Here is a 25,214-nt window from a genome sequence, read left to right as displayed (position 1 = left end):
TGCTTTCTTGATAAGCATTCCTGACCTCAAATTACAGTAAGGGTAAACCAACATCCCATTCTCTTCCTGACTCTCTGGATGATAAGCAGTTGAAAACTGTTGTTTCACTCCTAACAATTTCATCACAACCTGGAACAATGTCGAAGTAAAATTCGTTCATCTATTGCTGTATAATTTCTGGTATTCCAAACTTTGAGAAAAGCTTTACAAACTACAAACTTCTCAACAATTACCTTGCAAGATATGTTTCTAACAGGGATCGCCTTAAGATATCCTGTCACAGACACAGTAAGGTTAACAGATACTCATTTCTCTTCTTCGCTTTCGGAGGTGGTCCAACTACATCTATCATCACCTTGCTAAAGGGTTCTCCTCTAACTTCTATAGGTTGTAGGGGGCTTTCTGAATGGTTTCATTTGGTTTTCCAGCTATCTGGCCGAGGTGCTCGACAGAACCTGCTAACATCTTTGCGAAGTCCTGGCCAGAAAAATACTTCATGATCTTCTCTACACCCTTCTGATTCCCATAGGTACAGACTCTGATTCCCATATGTCCAGTTCCATTAGCTTCTCTCTTGTCACTTGACCAACTTCAATGGCTGAACTCTCAATATCTGCTAACTTAGCAACTGCAGTTCACTACTATCTTCAGGAACACTCTGACTACTCAGAGTCACTTCAAGAACAACAGGTTCTTCTTGGGAAATTTCTTCTAAGTCAGCAATAGGGGGAGCATCAATTTCCAAGAACTGCTCTTCTAAGTTCAAAAATCCTTCACTTGATCCTTCTTGTGTGGAAAATCCTCATTTTCTTCACTTACAGGCGTAGTCCTCTTCATACTTCTGATAGTTACGCAACTAGGAAACAGGTGGGGGTTATCCTTCTCTGGAATTACTGTAGGACTAATCCTCAACGGTTCATCTATCACTATAGGATAAGGAACATGGCACACTACCAACTTCAGTGAGTCCTTAATTAACAGCAAAATTAACATCCCCTTTCTCCAATTCAAACGACATGTGTAAGCGGCATATAGGAGTTACTTCTTCTCTCCCATACCCTTCAAAATAACTGAATCTCCTGTGAGATTCTTCTCCAACTGAGGGTGAGCACCACGTACTACTATGCTATGGTTGCTCCCTGTGCCACATAATACCTTGACTGGTACCTCCACACTCCCTCCTTGAGTTGTCAGTGTACCCTCATAGATATATGACTTAAAAGCCTCCAAACTGCTCAGCCACTCACTGCTTGAGGTTACATTTCCACTTGTTGCTAAACACTCTGATTGTTTAGTATCAGTCTTCTCTGTAGTCTGATTCCACCCCACACTGCTCTTCGTAGGTTGTGTCACCTGGTCACCTTTAACTAATTCACCAACTGGTTTCGAATTCTGGTGTGTCTGATAACACTCCTGACTGTAGTGTCCTGCTCTTCCACACTTGAAGCAGACAATATTAGGCCTCTGTAACTGTCTTGAAAAACTGGATGATGAGGATTTCATATTAGATTGCTGAGAGGTATAATCTTGTATTGTATTGGTATTACCACTTGTAGAATTCCCACTATTAAATTTGTTCCTGAAAATTGGATGAGACTTAAAACCTTTGTATTGCTGATTCTGGAACATGATACTATAGTCCCTTTTGCTACAAATTATAATGTAATCTTCATTAAGTGTAGCCGGCTTGTCAAGTTTATAAACCTCTCTCCCTTTCAAATAGGCTTTTATGTGTTCGGGAATTCCCATACAATATTGTTCAAGAACAACTAACACTTAAAGTTCATCCATAGTTTTAACTTTAACAGCCTTCAACCATCGTTTGAAACTCCCTCTCACTTTGTAAACATAATCCAAGAGAGTTACCTTTCCATCTTTTCTTAAAGATCAGAATCTTTCATTGCAATACACTGGGGTCATCTGGTAAACTTGTAGCACTTTGTGTTTGAGTACATAGGGCGAAATAAGCACTTCTCCCTTTACCAACCAAGACTCTTTGGCCATCGCATACCTGAAGCTACTTTTTAAAAGTGATCAAACTTATCTGAAGTTTATTCAGTAAACTTAGGGCTTAACTTCAGCACTCTTACTACATCTTTTTAACCTTGGTTATGGTTAGATATTGTTACAGGCAATGTGGATCTGCCTCTTGATAATTCCATCTCCCTTTCAAACCTTAGTCTCTCTCTTTCCTCTTCTGCTGCTTTTTCTTCATCCATTTCTCTTCTTTCTCTTTTCCCTCTGTCTTCTCTTTCTTTTTCAGCTTGCAGTGTCTCTATATCAACTTGCATTTTTAGCTTAATCATACTTTCTATTGCCTTTGTGTGTCTAAGCTCTAACTCTACATCTCTTTTCCTTTTCTTTTCCTCTTGCTCATTCATAACATCAGCCTGCGCTACATTCAACAACTCTTGAACTAATTCTAATTCATCTTCATCAGTTATTCTACCAGATTCTATTAATGCTTTCATTGCAATATATCTGATTTGTGCCTTTACCATCACTCCATCCTCAACTTTAAAAGAGTGAGTATTTTAAATGTTTTCCCTGTCCTAACTCACTTCAAGAAAAGTGAGGAAAAACAGCAAAATCAATCACTAAGGTTGGAATATACATAAGTTAAATCAAATCCTATCAAATCCTAAATGAAACAAAAATCTTATTCTTAGATTCAAAATTTATAAGTGAAATTCACAATCTTAGGGAAATTTACTATTATTTGAAAACAACACAAAGTTTAATTAATTCTTGAATCAATTAATAAGAAAATAAATCAAAATCAGTTTGTAAGGCAAATTAATCAAAAAGATAAATTGCTCAAGTAAAATTCAAACAGTTAAGAAATAATTAGGAGTTGAAAAGAAATCTAAGTAAATGCAAATTAATTCACAAGTGTTAAAAGTTAAATCAAGCATGCAATTTTAAATCGTTAGCAAACACCTAAGTTAATGAAACAAACTGTGAATGCAAAAGCGTGAAAACATGAAATGTATGAGTATTAAATTCACCATTAAAATGTGAACAAACTAAGAAATGGTATCACACAGGATACAAAAAAACTCGCACTCACACATAAAAACAATATGCAAAATGCACTATACTCTGTTTTTTTCCATCTGTCCATCCGCCTGTGGTGTTTGCGCATGGTAACACTGCGTCCCGGGCTTTGAATATTATCCTATTTCAAATATTAACGGTGTAATTCGCATACAATAAATTATTAAAACACTTTTCAGTTGCAAATATACACCAAGATATCCTTTTATTTCCCTAAAACTTACACATAGCGTAACTATTTAAAGCCCGGGATGCAGTGTTACCATGCGCAACCACCACAGGCGGATCGACAGATGGAAAAAAATAGAGTATAGTTTGAATATCCCTTATTCAATCTTCAAAAATCGTTTTAACCATGGTTAATAAATAAACTCACTTTACCTGGCAACAGTTGAAGCTTCAGATTTCACTAAATTCACTCGAAACGCCTGTTACATTACACACTTTTATGCAGTCTGTTCAGATCCACAAATAATAGCAAATATAAAAAAAAAAACATGAGAGTGACCACTACAACTCTTTACATTACTGTAAAAATTAAATTCCTGTCGATTGGAAGAGAGAGAGAGAGAGAGAGAGAAGAGAGAGAGAGAGAGAGAGAGAGAAGCCTTAGTACCTCTCTACAGCACAGGATTAAGTCTAAGGTTGAATCTGTTCCTATGGGAGCTATAGACTGCGAAACTCGACCCCAAAATGGATATGACGTCACATAAGGTGAGGCATTTAGGGAACTGGGTACTTCTGCAATAATGTTAATGAATTCCCTTTAACACGAGAGGGAGAGATAGTGAGATTATGAATATTAATATCTTTAACAGTACACTGTTTCAAACAATAAAGATCTCTTAACATGATAGATATAGCTATTGAATATTCTCGAACGCAAATAGTGACGTCACTTCCGAGATACGTAAGTGAAACTTTTTACGGGTATCAGAAGAGTGAAATTTAATAAGAGCACTATCAGTCTGTGGTAATTCAAAGTTTACGTTAAATCACAAAGTAAACAAACACTAGTGCCAATTAGCAAGTAAACAGTACTACAACTAAAATGAGTACACTAAGGATTACGAACTCAGCTTAAATTAGCACAATGTACATTGGTAAAACACTACAGCAAATTTTTATCACTTTTGGTACTGGAGATTAGCCACCCCCGGATCTTCCTGGCGGTTAGACTTGAGGTGGTTCTGCTGAAGTCTGCATGAGCAGGCACACAACAGGGACCGACGAGATGTACAGTAATTACACAAATGGTTTAGAACTGTGCAATGCATATAGCAACAACACTGAAGATATCACACTGAAGTTTCCAAAGCGAAATTAATTGACTAATTACTCCACAAAGAGGAGAGAAAGTATATATCAAACAAGTCCCACCAATGAAGCAGGAATGCATTTAAATGGAATTCATGACAAGGGAATGGTGGGAATTTGGAATATCACAGCAAAAGTAGAAGTGCAAGACAAAAGGAGGGTGAAAGGCTGGCAACCAACTATGGCTTTCTTTCATCACCTCGTTGGGGTGACTGCCATAAGAGACTTGAGGGCCTGAGGGATGTCAGTTGGCAGCGGTGCTTCACTGCAGGGCGTTGGCGTATTAGATTTCCCCACTTCAACTTTAGGGAGACAGCAAGTATGAGAAACTCGTAGCATCTAGACCTGCACTGCGAAGGTATGGACTTTGCAGGGCATACTTATACCCACAGGGAGGTTGTTATGGAGTTTGAAGTTTTGACCCCGGAGCTCGAGGTTTGGATGGATGTTGATAATTCGGCCAATGGCTCCCCACTGTGATTCTGATTTCCCTGGGGAGCGATAAAGCCAGGTCTCTTGTCCTTCAATCTTGGAGACTCAGATCCAGAAAACGACAATTGGTGCCAGTATCGAGTTGGAAATCAAGAGAACAAAAGGACATGTGAGCTTTATGAAATGGCACTTATTCTGTTTTTGACAAGTTACAAGATTTGTAACAAGGAAAAATATATAGGAAAACACCACTAAACGAGGAACTTTATTTTTTTTAATGATGTTTCATAAATCTATTGATAAAGGCCCAAAGGGGTGTTTACCAATACATCAAGTGACATTGAAGCTCTAAAATAACATTTCCAATTAACAGGTTGAAAAGTGGCATTGTATTCAGTTTTCCCCTTGTTGGCCATTAGCCATCTTTAATAGCTGTTTACTTTTACTAACAACCAGATATCGCTTGACTAACAATGCTTGTCTAGAAGCTTAGACATCAAAATACACGGAAAAAAGAGGCGGGTATAAAGAAGGGGGGAAGGGGTTATCGTAGCCCATGGACTTGTAAAATGCTATACATTTGTTCTGGTGCAACAAAAGTGAAAGGACTGTGGAAGGGCCAGGCTCAAGTCACCGGCTGAAAGAGTGTTAAGATGAACAATAATGACATTTCAGTGGCCTATCATTTCTTTTAACATTTTGGTGGCTTATCATTTTGTTATCATTTCTTTATAATCTAATTTAGCGTGTTGTGGAGTGTTACATGTACTAATGAGAGAGGTTTCTCTCTATAGATGTTTCGTGCATAGTCATGTGTGTCTAGGGGACATGACCACTGTAGGGTATAGTCACTTAAATGAACTGATGGCATAAAGGTATTTCTATACAATGGAGATTGAATAATATTTTTCAGTTTTTCAGTAAAACTTAACTATTACTTACGTATGCCGAGGCTTATGAATTTATAACCATACAGCTCAGATATTTACTAAAATTCAGAAGTAGAGTAAGTGAAGATACAAAGACTTGACATTCAAACAATCAGTGACTGAGTAACATAAACAAAGGATATTTAAGAACGTAGACGGATTTCCTTCAAGTTAATCATACTTTTAGGGCCAAGTTATGACTGATGGTGACGGAGTGTTCATCTCCAATATGTCCCTCGTCATTCAGAGAGTCACTCGAGCTCACGCTGGAGAATACAGCTGCGAAGCAACGAACATCAAGAGTACTACAACTTCTCCACCCATTAACCTTGACGTCAAGTGTAAGTTTTTTGTCTAATTTACCATTGCTATTCGTGTTCAAATATATGCACACATATACATATGTATATGTGTGTGTGTGTGGGTGGGTGTAATATGCACAGAAGTTTCTTAACCATTTGCTCATTTGGTATCTGGATATAATTTCCAATAAGAACCTGAAAATCCATGAAATTGACTGAAGCAAATAACTAATTAATACACACACACACACACACACCACACACATATATATATATATATATATATATATATATATATATATATATATATATATATATATATATATAATATATTGTATATCATCAGCCGTTCTTAGTCCACTGCAGGACAAAGGCTTTAGTAGGGCTCCAAGTTTCTGATCCCTTAGATAATACTGTACGACCATCTGTTTAAATACTTTTATTTTTAGAGAGAAAGTGGCATTTTTTTTTCCATAATCATTTAGTTTATCATATATATATATATATATATATATATATATATATATATATATATATGTATATATATATATATATATATATATATATATATATATTATATATATATTATATATATATATATATATATATATATATATGATTATAATCACTTTAGCACGTGATTCATTTATCACACATATCCACAGGTGAAAAATAAGAGACAGGGTGTAGGTCCTGACCGGTTTCGGCTTTATTTTCAAGCCATTGACAAAGGACTGATACATAGTATTAGAATTCACGAGTATATATACTACAAAGACAGTACTGACGAACATACACACAACAGTTTGAGGCTGCAGATCCACCCACAGGCAGGTGTCAAGGTAGGAGTGGCTTTCAAAAATCATTAGGCTAAAATTTACAATAAATTCTCAAGGGATACTACCGCTTAGGGTACAAGTCCACACCTGACAGGTGTCAGGGAGGCGGGGTTGAACATCTCATTACCACTACTGCCCCCTTTACTGTGTTTACAAATATAATAATCCTATTTTTCATATATCTCTACAGCCAACCTTAAAATTTAAACAGTTTACAAATTTCTTTTGATATTAAAGGATCAAGTTTATACATATTATTGTTGTAACTTTCTTTTATAAAACTAGATTCAATGATATTCCTTTCCAATGCATTATTAGAAACCGATCAGGACCTACACCCTGTCTCTTATTTTTCACCTGTGGATATGTGTGATATATATATATATATATATATATATATATATATATATATATATATATATATATATATATATATAAGTCATATCACATTTCCGTGATTCATATACATATATCGAGCTACAATGTCCTTTAATATCTAATTCGCTCTACCTCGGAATTAATATATTTTCATATATGCTTAACCGAAGGGGAATTTTTTCTCGATAATAGACTTACCTGGACCGGGGCGCGAACCCACGGAGCCTTTCAAATCCAGGAACGTCAGTGAAGCTCTTGCGGTGGTGTAGTAGGTAAAAGCTTCACTGACGCTCCTGGATTTGAAAGGCTCCGTGGGTTCGTGCCCCGGTCCAGGCAAGTCTATTATCGAGAAAAAATTCCCCTTCGATTAAGCATATATGAAAATATATTAATTCCGAGTAGAGTGAATTAGATATTAAAGGACATTGTAGCTCGATATATATATATATATATATATATATATATATATATATATATATATACATATATATATATATATATATATATATATATATATTATATATATATATATATATATATATATAAAGGTTTTTGCCGCGAAAGAAAAAAATGAAAAGCGAGATAGCCAAGCACTTTCGGTCTAGTTCGACCTTTTACTCAGGCACAATTGATCTTACAGAGGAAAAACATAGTCAAAGAAGGCTTAATATCCAAACTGACACTACAAGATTAGCAATAGAGTCGATTTCACTCTACAAAAACGAGGAAACGCCTGAGGGCAGCCACACCTTGGAGGATACACACGCGGTCAACAGATGATTCACCCAGAAAACAATACATTTTGAAAAAAAGGAGGCATATACAACTTATTATCATGAAATTTACAAAAATGTTCCCAAAAAAATTATTAATGAAAGGACGAGAAAAAAAAATAAATATATCGAGTAAGAGAGAGAGAGAGAGAGAGAGAGAGAGAGAGAGAGAGAGGAGAGAAATAATAACTATATACATGTGGGACTAATTTATTAGTAGTTCATTTATTCTAAGGTCCTTCATAAACATTTTACAAATATATGGGTCCAAATGGTGCATTCCCGGACTAAGATTTAGGTTGTTTTTATTAGTGATTTGTATAATTGCTGATTCCAGTAAATTTCTTGAAACATAATCATTAGGTCTAGCAATTACATAGGTATCACCCCAATTAATACAATGAGATTTTTCACTCAGATGGATAAACAGTGCATTTGAAGTCTGGTCTGTTCTAACTGAATACATATGCTGCTTAATCAGAACACATAAATTTTTACTTGGCTGACCAACGTAAAACGATGGGCAATCCTTACAAAGAATTTTGTAAATGATGTTGTTATTTGTTACGGGACTATTCTTAATTAGCATATCTTTAATGGTATTGTTATAAGAGAACACTATATTAACTTTAAACGATTTAAATATTGATTTTATGGTTTGAAATCCACGAAAGTAAGGTAAGCTAAGTACATTTTTAGGCATATCTTTTTCATTAATAGCAACACTATAAAACTTTTTGTGAGCTTTTTGATAACATAAATCAATTAAATGAGGTGGGTAGCAGAGATCGTTTCCTGTCTTTTTTATGTATTCTATTTCTTGGTCAAGATGTTGTGGACTCGTGATACGCAAAGCACGTAGGAACATAGAAGAAAAAATTGAAATTTTAATATTAAGATGGTGGCCAGAATAAAAATGTATATATGTTAAATTATTTGTGGGTTTTCTATGAATACTAAATTTACATTGGAAAGATTTTCTATGTATTAATACATCTGGGAAAGGGATAACATTATTATTTTCAATTTCAACAGTGAATTTTATGGATGGCACTAAATCATTCAATTTAGGCAATAAATCATTTACATCGATACCAACAGGTAAGACTACTAAGATGTCATCTACATATCTGTACCATTTTAAGGGGACAAGTGTGATATTCGGGAGGTGTTGTCTTTCAAAAAATTCCATATATAAGTTTGAAAGAAGAGGTGATAAAGGGTTACCCATGGCCATACCAAATATTTGTTGGTAATATTCTCCATTAAAAATAAATCTGCAATCACAAATACATAACTTAATCAATGAAATTATGTGACTAACGGACATAGGCAATTCATGCAGTAAAAGTTCATTACTTAAATATTCTAGCACAGAGTCAATAGGGACTTTTGTAAACAAGGAACATATATCAAAACTGACAAAGATATCGCTAGGGTTTAGTACAATGTTATTTAATTTTTCCACAAGATCAAGAGAATTCCGGATGTGTGAATTAGATACAGTTCCTAGTAGCGGGGATAACAACTTAGTAAGATATTTAGATAGTTTATAAGCAATTGATCCTTCAGTACTAATAATTGGGCTGTTTTGACTAGGCCATATAAATAAGGTAATGAGGGACACTTTACTGTTAACTTACACAAAAGTTCTTTTTTATCTTTAAGAATTTGTTTTATATTGATATTAAAGTTTTTTATTATTTGGTCCAACGGATTTTTTGCGAGTTTTTTGTAAGTTATTTCGTTTTCTAGTAAAGTATGCATGCGTGATATGTAATCAGTTTTGTCCAGAACTACTAAACTATTGGATTTATCAGCCTTAGTAATGTATAAGCTATTATCATTCTTTAAATTTTTTAAACTTTTTCTGTAGCGAGCAAGGAAGTTATTTTCATGATAGGCATGCGTAGCACTATATGTCATGCCTTTGATAATGTCTAAACAAAACCTTCTTTCAGTTTTCTTCTGAAGATTGAAAAAGAAACCCACAAAATCACTTTGTAACTTGTTTACTTCTAAGTATTTACATTTAATTTTGTGGGTTTCTTTTTCAATCTTCAGAAGAAAACTGAAAGTTTTTGTTTGGTTCATCATGTACCCACAGCAACACTACAACAGAAGTACTTTTCAGCAACTGTATGAAGTCGCTGGAACTAAAGCTGTTCATTATGCAAGAAGATATGAAACACAACTTTACAAAGCCAAAGCCATGAAAAATAAGATCTGGTTTATAAGTGAATGTTTGAAGAACAAAGTGTGTCCAAAAACATTTGGCAGGATTGGAAGAAGACCCTGGAGTGGAGAAGCATTTAGCAGTTTTCAAGAAGGATACATGAAGGATCAGTTGCAAGAGCTTAGGGAGAAGAAAGAAGCTGCATTTGCTGGTGTAAGGAGTACACAAAACACACTTCAAGAGATCATAAGGGGTGAGTGGTACAAAAAAGTTGTTGGACAGGTCAACAGTAGAGTAAACTTTGATACAAATCTTAACATGGTCAACATTAAAATTTAGTTTGAGAGTTTATTCAGTAATTCGGTTTGGATAAAACTTAGCAATATGGATAATATAAAGAATATCTCAAGTAGATTGTTGACTAGGGATGAAACAGCAGCACTAGGGATATGATTAAATTTCTGTGCAGGGACTACAGACAATATCAGCATAGAATTCAACAGCAGAGGAGTGATGATAGGGAGTAATGAAAGCAAACTTGGAGATGTTTTGCCAAGGAGATTTAGTATCGCTCTGAAGGGATTAAAAAGCTGCAAAGATATTAGAATTATGAAAGCTGACAAAGGGGGTAGTATTGTTATCATGAATAGTTCAGAATATAGGGTTAAAGTGTACAGGCTACTATATGATGAAACTACTTATGCTAAAATAGAGAATCCTCCAACAATCCAAAAGCTTCAGATACCTTTAATCAGAATGTGAAGAAAATAATCAGTAGACTAGGTAATGGGAAGGACATGCTATGCAATAAGTTATTCTCATGTAAATTACCTGAACTTGTATATATATATATATATATATATATATATATATATACTATATATATATATATATATATATATATATATATAATATATATATATATATATATATGGCAGCCCCAAAATACACAAGGAGGGCTGCCCACTACGCCCTATTGTTTCTAGTAGGAAATCTCCTAACAAAAACTTAGCTGTGTGGTTAGCTGGAGATCTTGGAATATACTTAGGTATATTTTCAGAATCCATATTAAACATTCAGTAGATTTCATAAACAAAGTTAAGAAAAAGAATATAAAGGGACACATGGTTAGTTTTGATGTGGTAGCATTATTCACCAATGTCCCCTTAGATAAAGTATTAGAATTCCTCCAGACTAAACATAATGAGGGTATTTTCAATTCAAACATCGAAATAGGCGTCTTCCTTGAGTTGATTAAATTGTGTGTCAGTGATACTTATTTCACGTTTGAGGGACAAGTTTACAAACAGAAATATGGAATAGCTATGGGGTCCTCATTATCACCTATACTCGCTAACATCTATACGGAATATTTCAAAACTAATCTAGTTCCTAATGTTAATGTCCCTAACTTAAAACTGCAAGGGTGGTGGAGATATGTGGATGGTATTTTTGCTATTCTGCAAGGTGATGAAAATGAAATAGAAACTTTTCTAGACGAATTCAATAAGTTTGATAACAATATCCAGTTCACTTTAGAGAAAAGTAACAATTATAAATTGCCCTTTTTAGACATACTCATAGAAACAAAAGAAACAGGATATGAATTCAGCACGTATAGAAAGCCCACACATACAAACTCATATATTTATTTCTTCTCTTTTCACAGTCATGATTTAAAAATAGGGGTTCTAACAGGTTTATTTCTTAGGGCAATGAGAACGTGTGACCCTTGCAAGATAGAGCTAGAAATAAATTACATCGATAAAAGCTTCGATGCATTAGCATACCCGGAATGGTTCAGAAAAAGGGCACTCAACAAAGCTAGAAAATTTTTTTACAGAGCAAATGTAGAGAGTACATGGAATAAAGAAAACAAGAAAATAGTTGCCCTCCCTTTTATGCCTAAAATGAAACAAATCACTTCAAAAATTTTAAAAAGTAAATTTTAAAATGTAAATTTGTATATACCTTTGATAATAGCGTAAAAAACAAAGTATGTACAAATAAATTGGAAGGAGAAGACAGTAATACAGATGATGTAGCTGGGGTATACGTAATCAATTGCAACAATTGTGGAGAGAGATATGTGGGGGAATCAGGTAGGGGAATAAGGACTAGAATCCAAGAACATAGAAGGGCAGTAAACTCTCAGGGGAGTGCTATAGCTAGGCATTGTTAGGAAAATGACCATAGGATGGATTTCAAAAACAGTAGGCTTATATACAAAAGCAACAAAATTAGTCACAGGAGGGTAGTAAAGGTGCACTTATCAGAGAGATTAAAGTAATTGAAGGAAATAAAGGTCTTACCTCAGAAGATCCCATAAGCCGAGCTTTGATATTAAAAGAAGCGAAGATTGACCCTGCTGACCTGGAGATTAGGTTTTCTGCCCAACAGACTTTTGGTGACCACTCCCTTATTACAAGGGTTAATCCCATTGGCCATCAGCTCGGGATATCAGAGCGACAAAAGGGGATTGGCAACTCTCAAGGAAACCAGAACAGCCATCACATGAATGACAGCTCAACGAGAAGAAGTTCCAGAAGACTTCTGGGCCTTGACCCAGCCTGACATCCCAAACATCTCTTGAAATTGGGCCACAGATAGGGCCTGAAAGTACTCGAGTGTGAAGTAAAATTAAATGTAAATGCTCAGAAGTAAACAAGTTACATAGTGATTTAGTGGGTTTCTTTTTCAATCTTCAGAAGAAAACTGAAAGAAGTTTTTGTTTGGTTGATGAGGAAAATGTTTGTTTGTGATTAATGCAGTAATTTTCTGTATTCAGTTTCTAAGATATTGAATAATGCTTTATCAATAATCCCAAAATTTTCAGCAATTGCAGTCAAAGTTCAGCTTGATGTTTGTGGGTATCAACAGTACCAAATTTTCGAAGTTTAAAACTATCTAAGGTATAAATTCAACGTTTCCTATCTTAACCAATTTTGTTGGGGTATAAAGACATTTGTTAGTATGTTATTTCATCAATTGATATCTTCTTGGCTTCTTTTACCTTAGAAGTGCACAATAAGTGTTCATTTTAATGTGATTCTCTGCACGTAGGAGAAGAATTCTGGCACAGAAAGTCTTTGCCATGTCCACCCAAATAAGCGTAAAACATTCAATTCCAAACACATAGACAACTTGAAAAAAATATCAACAATTTCTGCTGCAACGGAGGGACAAAAAAAAATACTTTATCTTGCAAATAATTTTTGAGAGGAACAAAGGTACATTGTTAATCCGTTCAAAAGAGGGCTTTAATCTCTTGGGGTCGTTATGCAAACAAGGTATGTATGCAGTCCAAATCCAATAATCCAAAAATTTTAAAATTACCTATCTCAAACGACTAAAAAGAAGCAGTTTTGATTGTGCGGTTCCCCAGATACTGACCAATGCTTGTCTGCGGGGAATTTCCCTATGAAGGAATCAGATGAGTTCCAAAATTCCGATTCCCTCAAATAAAATAGGGACTTGATGATGATCCACTCATTCCACACAATAAGTGAAGTTGCGTTCACTAAAACCACAAAAACGTTTAAACTAGTAAGAAAAACACATTTTACAAAATCACACAAGCATTCAATTTTACTTATTAACAAGGGTACGGTGACTTTTCACAAGACGTACAGCAACTGACATTAAGACTGCACCTATGGAGGTATGGCACTGCAGGGAGGATTCCCTCTCATTCTTCAGGGCACAATTGTCTTCACAAGACAGCCATTTCTAGATGTACCAGCATACATCTCCAGTTAACAAAAGATTAATGGCAGGTGTGTGGAGAGATCTCAACTTACAAAAATGAGTTTTGGGAGTAAGCAAATAAGATTTAGGAATTACATCTTGTAGAAGGGACGGTCTCTTGAGGCATGAGCAAGGTGTGAAAACTGATAGAAATGCATATATAGGCGTTGTATGCGTGATAGGCCATAGGGCATGAAGAAATGGTGAAGGTTAGATGTCATAATGCGTAATATGAAATTTGAAGTCGTAGTGGTCCTTTGGGTTTTATAATGTGGCGTGATTAAACAATGCGTAAAGTTTAAAACAAAATTTATTCACTGTACTCTTTGGAATGACTCGCCTCTCAGTTGTCGCTAAAATAAATTCTTCCAGACGAAACTCTGTGTTCTTTCTAGATAAGAGTAAGGCAATGGATGTGAGGCTGGCTGCTTTCTGCCGGTCTGCTATCAGGTCGTCATGCAACTTCCAATATCAAAATATTCTTTGGATATTGGTAACTACATGGGAGCCAGGAGCCTTCATCTCACACTCGAACATCCAAGTTACTCAATTCTGAACGGCTCCAGTTTTCTGGAAACATCTTGAAAAAATAGATTACATAAATCCTCTTATTAATTAAATCAGAATAATGAGCAATGAGGCGAAAACAAGGCATTGACACTTCACAAAAGGCTGTATAACCTCATTTTTCTTCAAACAAAAATTAAGAACAAGTTTGATTTATACTTTGTCAAAAGATCTAAAACGTCAAAGAAAATTACAACTTTCAGTCTTCTTGTCGACACTTGTTAGGGGGAACTGTACAAAAGAAAATTTTAATCTCATAAACTAATCTTTAAAAATAGAATAATGCAAAAACAGGATAAACCACTGGAAAAGTGTTGGGAATTAGCTACACTTTCTATATCACACCTAGGATAAGCGTGCTCTGTTTTTTTCGTCAAATTCGCCAGCCATTTTCTCTCTCTCTCTCTCTCTCTCTCTCTCTCTCTCTCTCTCTCTCTCTCTCTCTCTCTCTCTCTCGGCATTTGCATCTTTTGTCATAATCACAAAATATTTATAAACCATAGAAATTTAATCAACATTAATTTATCAGAGACAGCATTAAACTGAGAGAACGTTCATAATCTTCAATAGTCACCTACCTAAGAAAACATTTCAAATATTTTGTTTTAAGCAAGAGAAATGTTTTTGTCATTTCGAGATATTAGAATATAGGAATATGAGTTAACTGTGGATGTATGACCGAGAGAGAGAGAGAGAGAAGAGAGAGAGAGCGTTTATATTGAGAATTGGTCCAATCGCTCTCGGTATCAATCATTCTTCTGCAAAACTTTGAAAATATTTCCATAGTATCGGGATGAAAACTGTCTTCTTGAGGACTGGATTTCTATTGGCTCATTCATTATACTTAAGACATGACTTATAATATGAGAGCAATTTGATATTTAAACTTCAATTTCTTTCACATTACCCATTTTCTATTGATATCCTTTCTCTCATTCTGTAAGTCTCACTTATTGAGTTTTATTTATCTATTAATTTATTTTATTTCATTTAATTTTTTTCATTTATTATTATTATTATTATTTTTTTATTTATTTTATTTTTTTTTTTGCTCTATCACAGCCTCCAATTCGACTGGGTGGTATTTATAGTGTGGGGTTCCGGGTTGCATCCTGCCTCCTTAGGAGTCCATCACTTTTCTTACTATGTGCGCCGTTGCCGTTTCTAGGATCACACTCTTCTGCATGAGTCCTGGAGCTACTTCAGCCTCTAGTTTTTCTAGATTCCTTTTCAGGGATCTTGGGATCGTGCCTAGTGCTCCTATGATTATGGGTACGATTTCCACTGGCATATCCCATATCCTTCTTATTTCTATTTTCAGATCTTGATACTTATCCATTTTTTCCCTCTCTTTCTCTTCAACTCTAGTGTCCCATGGTATTGCGACATCAATGAGTGATACTTTCTTCTTGACTTTGTCAATCAACATCACGTCTGGTCTGTTTGCACGTATCACCCTATCCGTTCTGCTACCATAGTCCCAGAGGATCTTTGCGTGATCGTTTTCTATCACTCCCTCAGGTTGGTGCTCGCACCACTTATTACTGCAAGGTAGCTGATGTTTCTTGCACAGGCTCCAGTGGAGGGCTTTTACTACTGAATCATACCTCTTTTTGTACTGGTTCTGTGCAAGTGCCGGGCATTCGCTTGCTATGTGGTTTATGGTTTCATTTTTCGTATTGCACTTCCTACATATGGAGAGATGTTATTTCCGTCTATCGTTCTTTGAACATATCTGGTTCTTAGGGCCTGATCTTGTGCCGCTGTTATCATTCCTTCAGTTTCCTTCTTTAGCTCTCCCCTCTGTAGCCATTGCCATGTGTCATCGCTGGCTAGTTCTTTAGTCTGTCTCATGTATTGTCCGTTCATTGGTTTGTTGTGCCAGTCCTCTGTTCTGTCTGTCATTCTCCTGTCTCTGTATATTTCTGGGTCTTCGTCTACTTTTATTAGTCCTTCTTCCCATGCACTCTTTAGCCACTCGTCTTCACTGGTTTTCAGATATTGCCCCATGCTCTGTTCTCGATGTTGACGCAGTCCTCTATACTTAGTAGTCCTCTCCCTCCTTCCTTTCGTGTTATGTATAGTCTGTCCGTATTTGCTCTTGGGTGTAGTGCTTTGTGTATTGTCATATGTTTCCTGGTTTTCTGATCTATGCTGCGGAGTTCTGCCTTCGTCCATTCCACTATTCCTGGGCTGTATCTGATTACTGGCACTGCCCATGTGTTTATGGCTTTTATCATATTTTCAGCGTTGAGTTTTGACTTGAGTATCGCCTTGAGTCTCTGCATATATTCTTTCCTGATCGTGTCCTTCATCTCTTGGTGTTTTATATCCCCTCCTTCCATTATTCCCAGGTATTTGTATCCTGTCTCATCTATGTGTTTGATGTTGCTCCCATCTGGTAGCTTTATCCCTTCAGTTCTCGTTACTTTGCCTGTTTGTATGTTGACTAAGGCACATTTTTCTATTCCAAACTCCATCCTGATGTCCCCAGATACAATCCTTACAGTCTGGATTAGGGTATCTATTTCCTTGATGCTCTTACCATACAGCTTGATGTCGTCCATGAACATCAGATGGTTGATTCTGTAGCCTCTTTTCTTGAGTTGGTACCCGGCATCCATCTTCTGTATTATTATTATTATTATTATTATTATTATTATTATTATTATTATTATTATTATTATTATTATTATTATTATTATTATTATTATTATTGCAGAAATGCCTGTAAACCTCAAAACAGTTCCTTTTTGTTACTCTCGATAAGTCTCGTTAAAGTCACAGCGGAGGAATATTTATTTCTATCAACAATAAGAATTTGAAACCCTGATGAATGAGAAATTACAAATGAATTGCCGTATAGAATGACAATAATCATCTGTTAATTTCCACATTTGAAGTCAATTATTTAAAACTAGAATTGAAAATTCTGAAATGTTTCTGCCCCTGGTATACATGTAGTAACTGTAAACATTTAACTTGTCAATGCAGAAGAAACATATATATATATATATATATATATATATATATATATATATATATATATATATATATATATATGTATACATATATATATATATATATATAGAGATAGAGAGAGAGAGACGAGAGAGAGAGAGAGAGAGAGAGAGAGAGAGAGAGAGAGAGAGAGAGAGAAACCCCGTCTGCAAAGTCACTGCGATACATTATTCGGAGAGTGACCAGACATATGCCCTGATGAATAAAAAACAAGTATTTGCTAAAAGTAAACCCTGTAAGAAAAAGCAAAAGGCAGCAAAAGGTAGCAAAAGCCGAGGCAAAAGTAATTGCTTAAAATCTTATGAATAAAAATGATAAACTTTTGCTACTTTTTGATTGGTAAATTCCGAGGTTCCGCTTAGAGACCCAGCCTCGTGCTCCTCATGTGTTTTAGACATTCCTAACCGGTATGCATATAAACGTGGAAGCTCATTTGAGTTTTCTGGTTAGTTTGGTTTTGATTACCATTCTTTTCAGGCAGAATATGTTTCATTTTAATGCAATATGGAACAAGACAATTATAAATAATTCTCAAAATAAATGCCTCCTGGGTATCCTTAACTCCGAATCAAATGTGTTTTTTTTTACAAATTCAAAGGAGGGTTATTATTTCCCCTCTGTATACATACTATTAGAGGATGTGATTTCAAAACAGCAGATTCTCCGACTAATTATATGATACCAAAAGTTCCAATATTAATTTACAATTAATATATAGGCAATGGGAAATGGTAGGAAAAGTTGTGGTTCTTCTAGTAGCATATATATATATATAATATTCTACCTAAGCAGCAGATAAAAGAACCGCTGTTCTAGCAGCAACTGCAACAGTCCTTAACTACTACTACAAGTACCACAAATTCTCCTACCATTTCCCATTGCCGATATAATGTATATCTTACAAGTGTGCAATGTTAGTGAATCACATATCATGTCTTGCTTGGAGACAGGCTGAGCTGTAGGGGCAGCTTTCTTGAGTGAAGGAATTTGGTACGCAAGCGTTTTAACTGAGAGACCGCTCGTCTTGTCTTCAAGTATGTACATTCGTTTGTACGATGTTACAGGTCTAATAGACCAGGGCACTTGCGAAAGTCACATTCCTTTTGGTGAGAACAAAGAGGTCAGTTGGTACACGCCAGGTGTCGGGAGAGAAAACCCCCATCGTAAAGGTATGACACATATTTTGTAAGACTTAGAAAACCGTTACCTTTGAAAAGAGAGAGAAGTGTGAAATACATCCTTTACTTAGTTACTTTGAAAGAGAGTGATGTGTGAAGTGTATCTTTTATCCATTGTTATCTTTATTACAGATCGTTTCTATTCCATGGTACTAGAGACGGGATTCTCTAACCTGACTAATATAATGAACTTATTGACATTCTGGGTCTGGGAGTGAATTCTTAGTCAGGAGGGTAGACTGTTAACTTACTAGTTTTCTTTATGGGCAGATTTGGGTTTTTGTCATTATGACTTGTTAATCATTTTGTTCTATTCTATATTCATCTGCTTTGGGTAATAAATAGTATATTGTTATACTTACGTGAACTTAATAGCCTAATGACATGGTTGCAGACAGAGGGCACCATTGACAACCGGTCCAGGGTTTCCAATTTGTGTAGTTTTAATAAAAGGGGGGGTAAGAGTGGTGGCAGGTGGTTTAAGAGGCTTTTTATATATTTTATAAGCTGTAGGTACACTAACGAAGAGACTGGTGACTAGTTAGACATAGATGTTTTTTTTTTTTGTTTTTTTTTTTTTTGGTAGGAAAAGGGGTTATGATCATGTCACAGGCAACTCGGGGCTCTTTTTGCTGATTCAATGGTTGGGCAGTGAGGAGCTGTACGTCTCTCCGGTTAAGTCAGTGTCAGCCATCTTGGGATTCTTGAATACCAGTGTTTTAAAACGTGAAGGGGAAAAGTTTAATTTTTGACGTATTAAAGTGTTTCACAAGTGTGGTAAATAGTTCACGCATATTTGCGGTGCATATACGAATTCGGTTTCCAGTCATATGAAGATGTGAGTGTATTTTCAAGCTTTCTTTCTTATTTTCTCCTTTTTATCCTTTATATTTTTTTTACTTTTTTGTTGTTTATTTTCCTTTTGTTTGTTTGTGGCGAATTTACTCGAGCAGAGTTTTTGTTGCGAGTCACGCCCTGAGAGAGAGAGAGAGAGAGAGAGAGAGAGAGAGAGAGAGAGGGAGGCGAGAGTTGGTGTGTGTGAGACTGTCGCCGGGTGGATCGCTTAGTAAGCGTTTTGCATTTTATTTCTTTTTCTATCCCCTTCCTATTTTTTGTTGTTGTTGCTTTCGTGGGATAATATACTGGGCGTGGGGCGCGTTTGCCTTTTGTTATCCATTATTGGGGGAAAATTTGTGTTAATTTTTCTGGATTGGGTTTTGTGTATATAAATATATTGATGTTATTGAGATAGGGGAATCTTATAGAATAAAAGAGCTTTCGGAAACAGAGAAAGATGGCGGATACTAAGAGTACCACAACGCTACTCTTTCTAAATCTACATCTACAACTTGACATCTATAATAAAAGTTATTAGTTGTAATGCATTTTTCTGTTTCTTCTTGAGATCTGGATAATGCATCTGCCAAAGTGTTAAATTTCCCTTGTATATATCTGAATTCTGGAGCAAGCTCTAATACATTAATGAACCATCTATTGCATTCCATGTTTTTAGTAAAAGTTCTCTTTTTAAACAAATCACAAATGGGTTTGTGATCAGTGAGTACATTAGCTTTATGACCTAAAAGTATGTCTAAATTTCTTTAAAACCCAAAATAAAGCTAAACACACTCTTTTTGTGGTACTATAGTGTTTTTCAGCTGTGTTTAAAACTCCACTAGCATTATATACTGCCCTCATCCTAGTTTTGGCCTTTTGGCCTAGCCCTGACTCGAGGCATCACAAGCTAAATAAAAATCTTTTGAAAAATCTGGGTAGACCAAAACAGGGTTCCTGGTCATTTTGCTCTTTAATGTTTGAAAGGCTGTTTCGTGTTCGTCCTTCCATTCATGTTTAACATTATTTTTGGTTAGTTCTGTCAAAGAGTTTGGCTATGGTAGCAAAACCCTTGATAAAAGGTCGATAGTAACCCCCCATTCCTAGTAACCCTCTCAATGCTTTCAAATTAGTGGGAACTGGATAATCAATTATTTCCTATATTTTACCTGCCTGCATGCACAGTCCGTCTTCACTAATTACATGACCCAAGTATTCTAAAGGCTTCATCAGGAACTGACATAACTTTAATTTAATTATTAGTCCTGTAATTCTTAATCTATCTAAAACCAATTATAATGTTTTGAGATGACTTTCTAAGTCTTTACTAAAAATGATATCATCATCCAAGTATACTGCAACATTTACTATATCTCCAAGAAGAAAATCTGCCATCATGTGAGGTTCACTAGAGCGTCAAGCACCTCATGAACTGCCTTTAACTTTTGTAAGCTATTGCTTCGAAGCATAAGCAATGCTAGGTTTTATTCATAGGATATGAAGCATTTGCTTGAACTTAAGTATCAGATGTAAGCATTTGCTACTAGCAAAAGCATTTGCTTTGTTTTATTCACTGGAAGTGAAGCAAATGCTGTATAATCCAGGCAAAAGCATTTACTCAACGTTCTATTCATCAGGGCCTATATAGGCTTCAACGAGTCATGCAGTTTTTATAGTAACGTTGTTAAAAGAAATCAAAGAGGTGTTGATTAATGTTATACCATTGGTCAGTGGCAATAGAGCTGTCGCTGAGCTAAGCAAATGCACGATGGACACGGACATTAAAGAGAATTATTGATTCGATTTGGTGATGGCTCGTGTAATGGGCGGGCAATCTATTCGCCAAAGAAGGCAAACTCGTCATCACTGTCTTCCTGACACATAAATATAACTTGTTACTTTTTGGAGATCATTCCATGCCTGCTGAAAATGGAAATCGGATTTTCTGAAAGTTTAAGCGTTCCTTTTGATTTACATTAGTACGTCTTCTGTACTCTAATTCGTAAAGGTATTTTGATCTTTTATTTCTATTAAGTCTAATGTTTTTACCTCAAAGTTCGTTGTTCATTAGCTGATTTGGTTAATTGTATACTTACGTGTTATTTAACCAGTATAGTAATTATTTAGTTGTTATCCTTTTTTCATATTACAGACACGCCTCTTTGCATACAGGAGGGAAAAAATTACTTTGCTGTTGCCAGAAGGGCGAATGTTATTGTTCCGTGTAAGGTCACTGCAAATCCGTCTGATGTGACCTTTAACTGGGTGTTCAACAACTCAGCAGGGGCCAACCGCATCCCTGACGATCAGTAAGTGAAAGCAAAATATATTCTCGTTGATTGGAATGCTGGTAATTCTGTGCCTCAGTTACTGTAAACGTTCTACACCATAACCAATAAATAATGCCGTTGAAATGATAAATGTAATGTAGAGTGTGGGGTTGCGAGGCCTCAGGCATGACTATAATTTTTACGCTAGTTTAGAAGACTAAATCAGACCCTGAAATACAAGGCGATCAAAAAGTCCCTGTGGACCTAATGTTTTATGATACGACACTCGAGTGGCAGCATAACCCTTAATTAAGATCTGTTTTACTATTTTGCTGCTAGATCCTTAATAAAAACATTATAAATATTAATACATTACATTTTATTTTATTTCAGATCTTAGTTAAAGGTTATGCTGCCACTCAAGTGTCGTATCATAAAACATTAGGTGCACAGGGACTTTTTAATCACCCTGTATATGCGCACTACATGTAAGTGAAGAAATATATTGTTTATTTCTTTTATACCAAAATGCATAAACTAACTGCTATAATTCTCATGCCATTGAAAACACCTCTTTTATCATGTTTTTCATACCTAGACCCATTACACTGGTTTACATAGAAATTGAGGCAAGTATAAAAATAGTTGTTATAGCCTTATTTTGGGGTGCTGATTTCAGATTCGAAATCAGTTTTCACTCATCACCTCTAGTTTTTGAGATATACGTACATGACACATGTACATAAATATGCACATGCATTCATGGCTACCAGATGTGTCCTATATAGGACATTGTGTGTGTGTGTTCTTTTGATTAGAAATTTTAGGAATTGTGGTCTTTTTAGAAAATTTACATGCCCTATTTTTGTTAAAAGCATCTGGCAACCTGACTTGCAATGCGGCTGGGTACGGTACAACTGTAGCCTACTGAGAGATGGTTGGTGCTGCTCAACATTCATGTTAAACAACCGTTTTATATGCTGGATACACGTTTATATTTGATTTTGCAACATTTCACATGACCATATATATTAGGGCTGTTGCCTTGTATAATAAGGCGCCCTATGAGGTAATGTTAGACTTGCGATAATCTTACGCTAAGTCGGTTGGTTATGCACTTCCATACTCATTGGAGTGTCTTGGGGTTTGATGATAACTAACGAAGTAAGTATCTTCTTTCGTTATGACGACGATGTGTTAAACTAATGATGATATCTTTTCTGATGTGAGGTTTCTAGTAGAAAACACGAAGTATAAAAAATAGTTCTATTCTCTGAGATTACATGATGAATATAGGATTGTACAGGTCTGCCAATGACGATGGCTTGATCGCTTCTGCCAATGATGATGGCTAATTCTGTTCTGACTACCATCTCGGTTACAAGTCATAAAGGAAGCAGACAGTAGCTCGAACATATGAACATACATACAAAATGAGACACATTAGAAATCACGTAGGCCGTTTGAATTATAGGTCACGGTAGTTGTCTCAAGCAGGAAGCTTGGACTAATGTTTCAAAACAAATGAATGACCACAGGTGACGGCATGTCAACTTAGCCTACTTTATTGTATACGCAATCTTAGAATACTTTATCATCTCTGGTCTGATCACATTCCTGCAAGCAATCTGGTTGACCTCTTTAGTTTTAGTTTTTTATATATATGGAATAACATTCCATATTTTTATTATGTAATCACTTACATATATATGATGAATGGGACAGCCGGGCTGTATCCAAGCTCTACAAGCAGAAGAGCTGGGGGTCTATGAGCACTATAGTCAATCATTCCCTGAATTTAGGGGCACTTTATACTGTAATTCTAATTCCTTTTGAATTCACTAACGGTGCTTCCTTACTACTGAGAACAGCTGTATCCTTCTCATCGTAGTCTAAAGTGAGGGACGAAAAAGCTATGGGATCTCTTTCCATTTCACAAAGCAACTGAATTTCCTTGGGTTTACATTTAATATTTATCTTGGGTAAAGACATACATACATGTATATATATATATATATATATATATATATATATATCTATATATATGTATATATATATATATATATATATAATATATATATATATATACATTATATTAATATATATATATATATATATATATATATATATATATATGTATATATATATATATATATATATATATATAGTATATATATATATATATATATATATAATCGTAATGGCCTCGTAATTAGAGACCAGCAGGTTCAAAATAAAAACAAGAAATTGGGCTGGAATGACTGACGAAAGACAAGACAGATCAAGGAGGAGGACTGAACAAAGCACAAAAATTACCTTAATATTTATTTATTTACAAGTTAATTTACACTATTTACAAGTGGGAGTAGGTTTTGGGCGGCGAAAATACACTTGATCAAATATCAAAATAATCAATAAAGAGACAATCAAAACCATTAATAAATCAGAAATAATCAGAAATGAACATTACACTAAATCAGACCTATACACCACAACAAATATAATGATGCAAATCACTAACATCATTATCTGAGCCATACACTTGCTCGACACCAAAAATGAGATTTGAATAAAAACAGGCAATCACACCAAAAGCATAAACAATAAAAACAATAACACAAATAGGCAGCACAATCTAGAAAAATAGATAAGACACATATAATACCCAAGCAGCAAAATAACCAGATAAATTCAAAAGAATTGTTAAACACACAAACGGATGACGAGTCCTCATCCTCCCATTGAAGTCAATCCCAAAATGACTTCCAGCTGCTCCACCCCTGCTGTTGTTGCCTGTTGTTGTTGCCTACTCAGCCTAGGTTTCCTAGAACCTCTCTGATCGCCATCCAAACCCTGTCTACTACTCCACAGAAATCACACTAGAGGGTGAGAGAAATAATAGAACAATCGTAATGAATGTTTAAAACAAATAACAACTAATCGTTACATTGTATATATATATATATAAAATATGTTTATATACATATATATATGCATATATATATGTATATAAACATATTTTATATTTATACATACGCAAAATGTGGATAATTGCCAAATGTGTACATTTTGCAATTAATTTTGCCTATTGTGTACAATTTGCAGGCACCAAGCGCTGCAAATTGTACACAATAGGCAAGATTAATTGCAAAATGTACACATTTGGCAATTATCCACATTTTGCGTAACATATATATATAGATATATATAATATAATTAATATATATATATTATATATATGTGTGTGTGTGTGTGTGTGTGTGTGTATCGCGAGTATCCATTCTGGATTCTCTCTCTCTCTCTCTCTTTTTAGCTTTTCTACATTCAAACGTAGAAATATTTGGAAAAACAGATTGTTGAAAATAGTAAGTAGAATTCTAGATGAAACAGAGAC

At 35.2% G+C, this 25,214-nt stretch overlaps 1 protein-coding gene across 1 annotated transcript in view; it reads left to right on the top strand.

The window, feature by feature from the left end:
• LOC135195701 (uncharacterized) overlaps positions 1-25,214 on the top strand; it is a 249,855-nt gene that overhangs the window by 137,696 nt on the left and 86,945 nt on the right. The window contains 2 exon segments of the mRNA XM_064222101.1: positions 5,923-6,076; positions 21,703-21,859. Coding sequence (XP_064078171.1) covers positions 5,923-6,076; positions 21,703-21,859 — 311 coding nt within the window.

This window comes from Macrobrachium nipponense, chromosome 16, assembly GCF_015104395.2.
Source record: "Macrobrachium nipponense isolate FS-2020 chromosome 16, ASM1510439v2, whole genome shotgun sequence".
In the NCBI taxonomy this organism is placed as follows: Eukaryota; Metazoa; Arthropoda; class Malacostraca; order Decapoda; family Palaemonidae; genus Macrobrachium; species Macrobrachium nipponense.
Note: the sequence above shows the minus strand (reverse complement) of the source record. Positions and strands in the feature narration are given on the sequence as shown.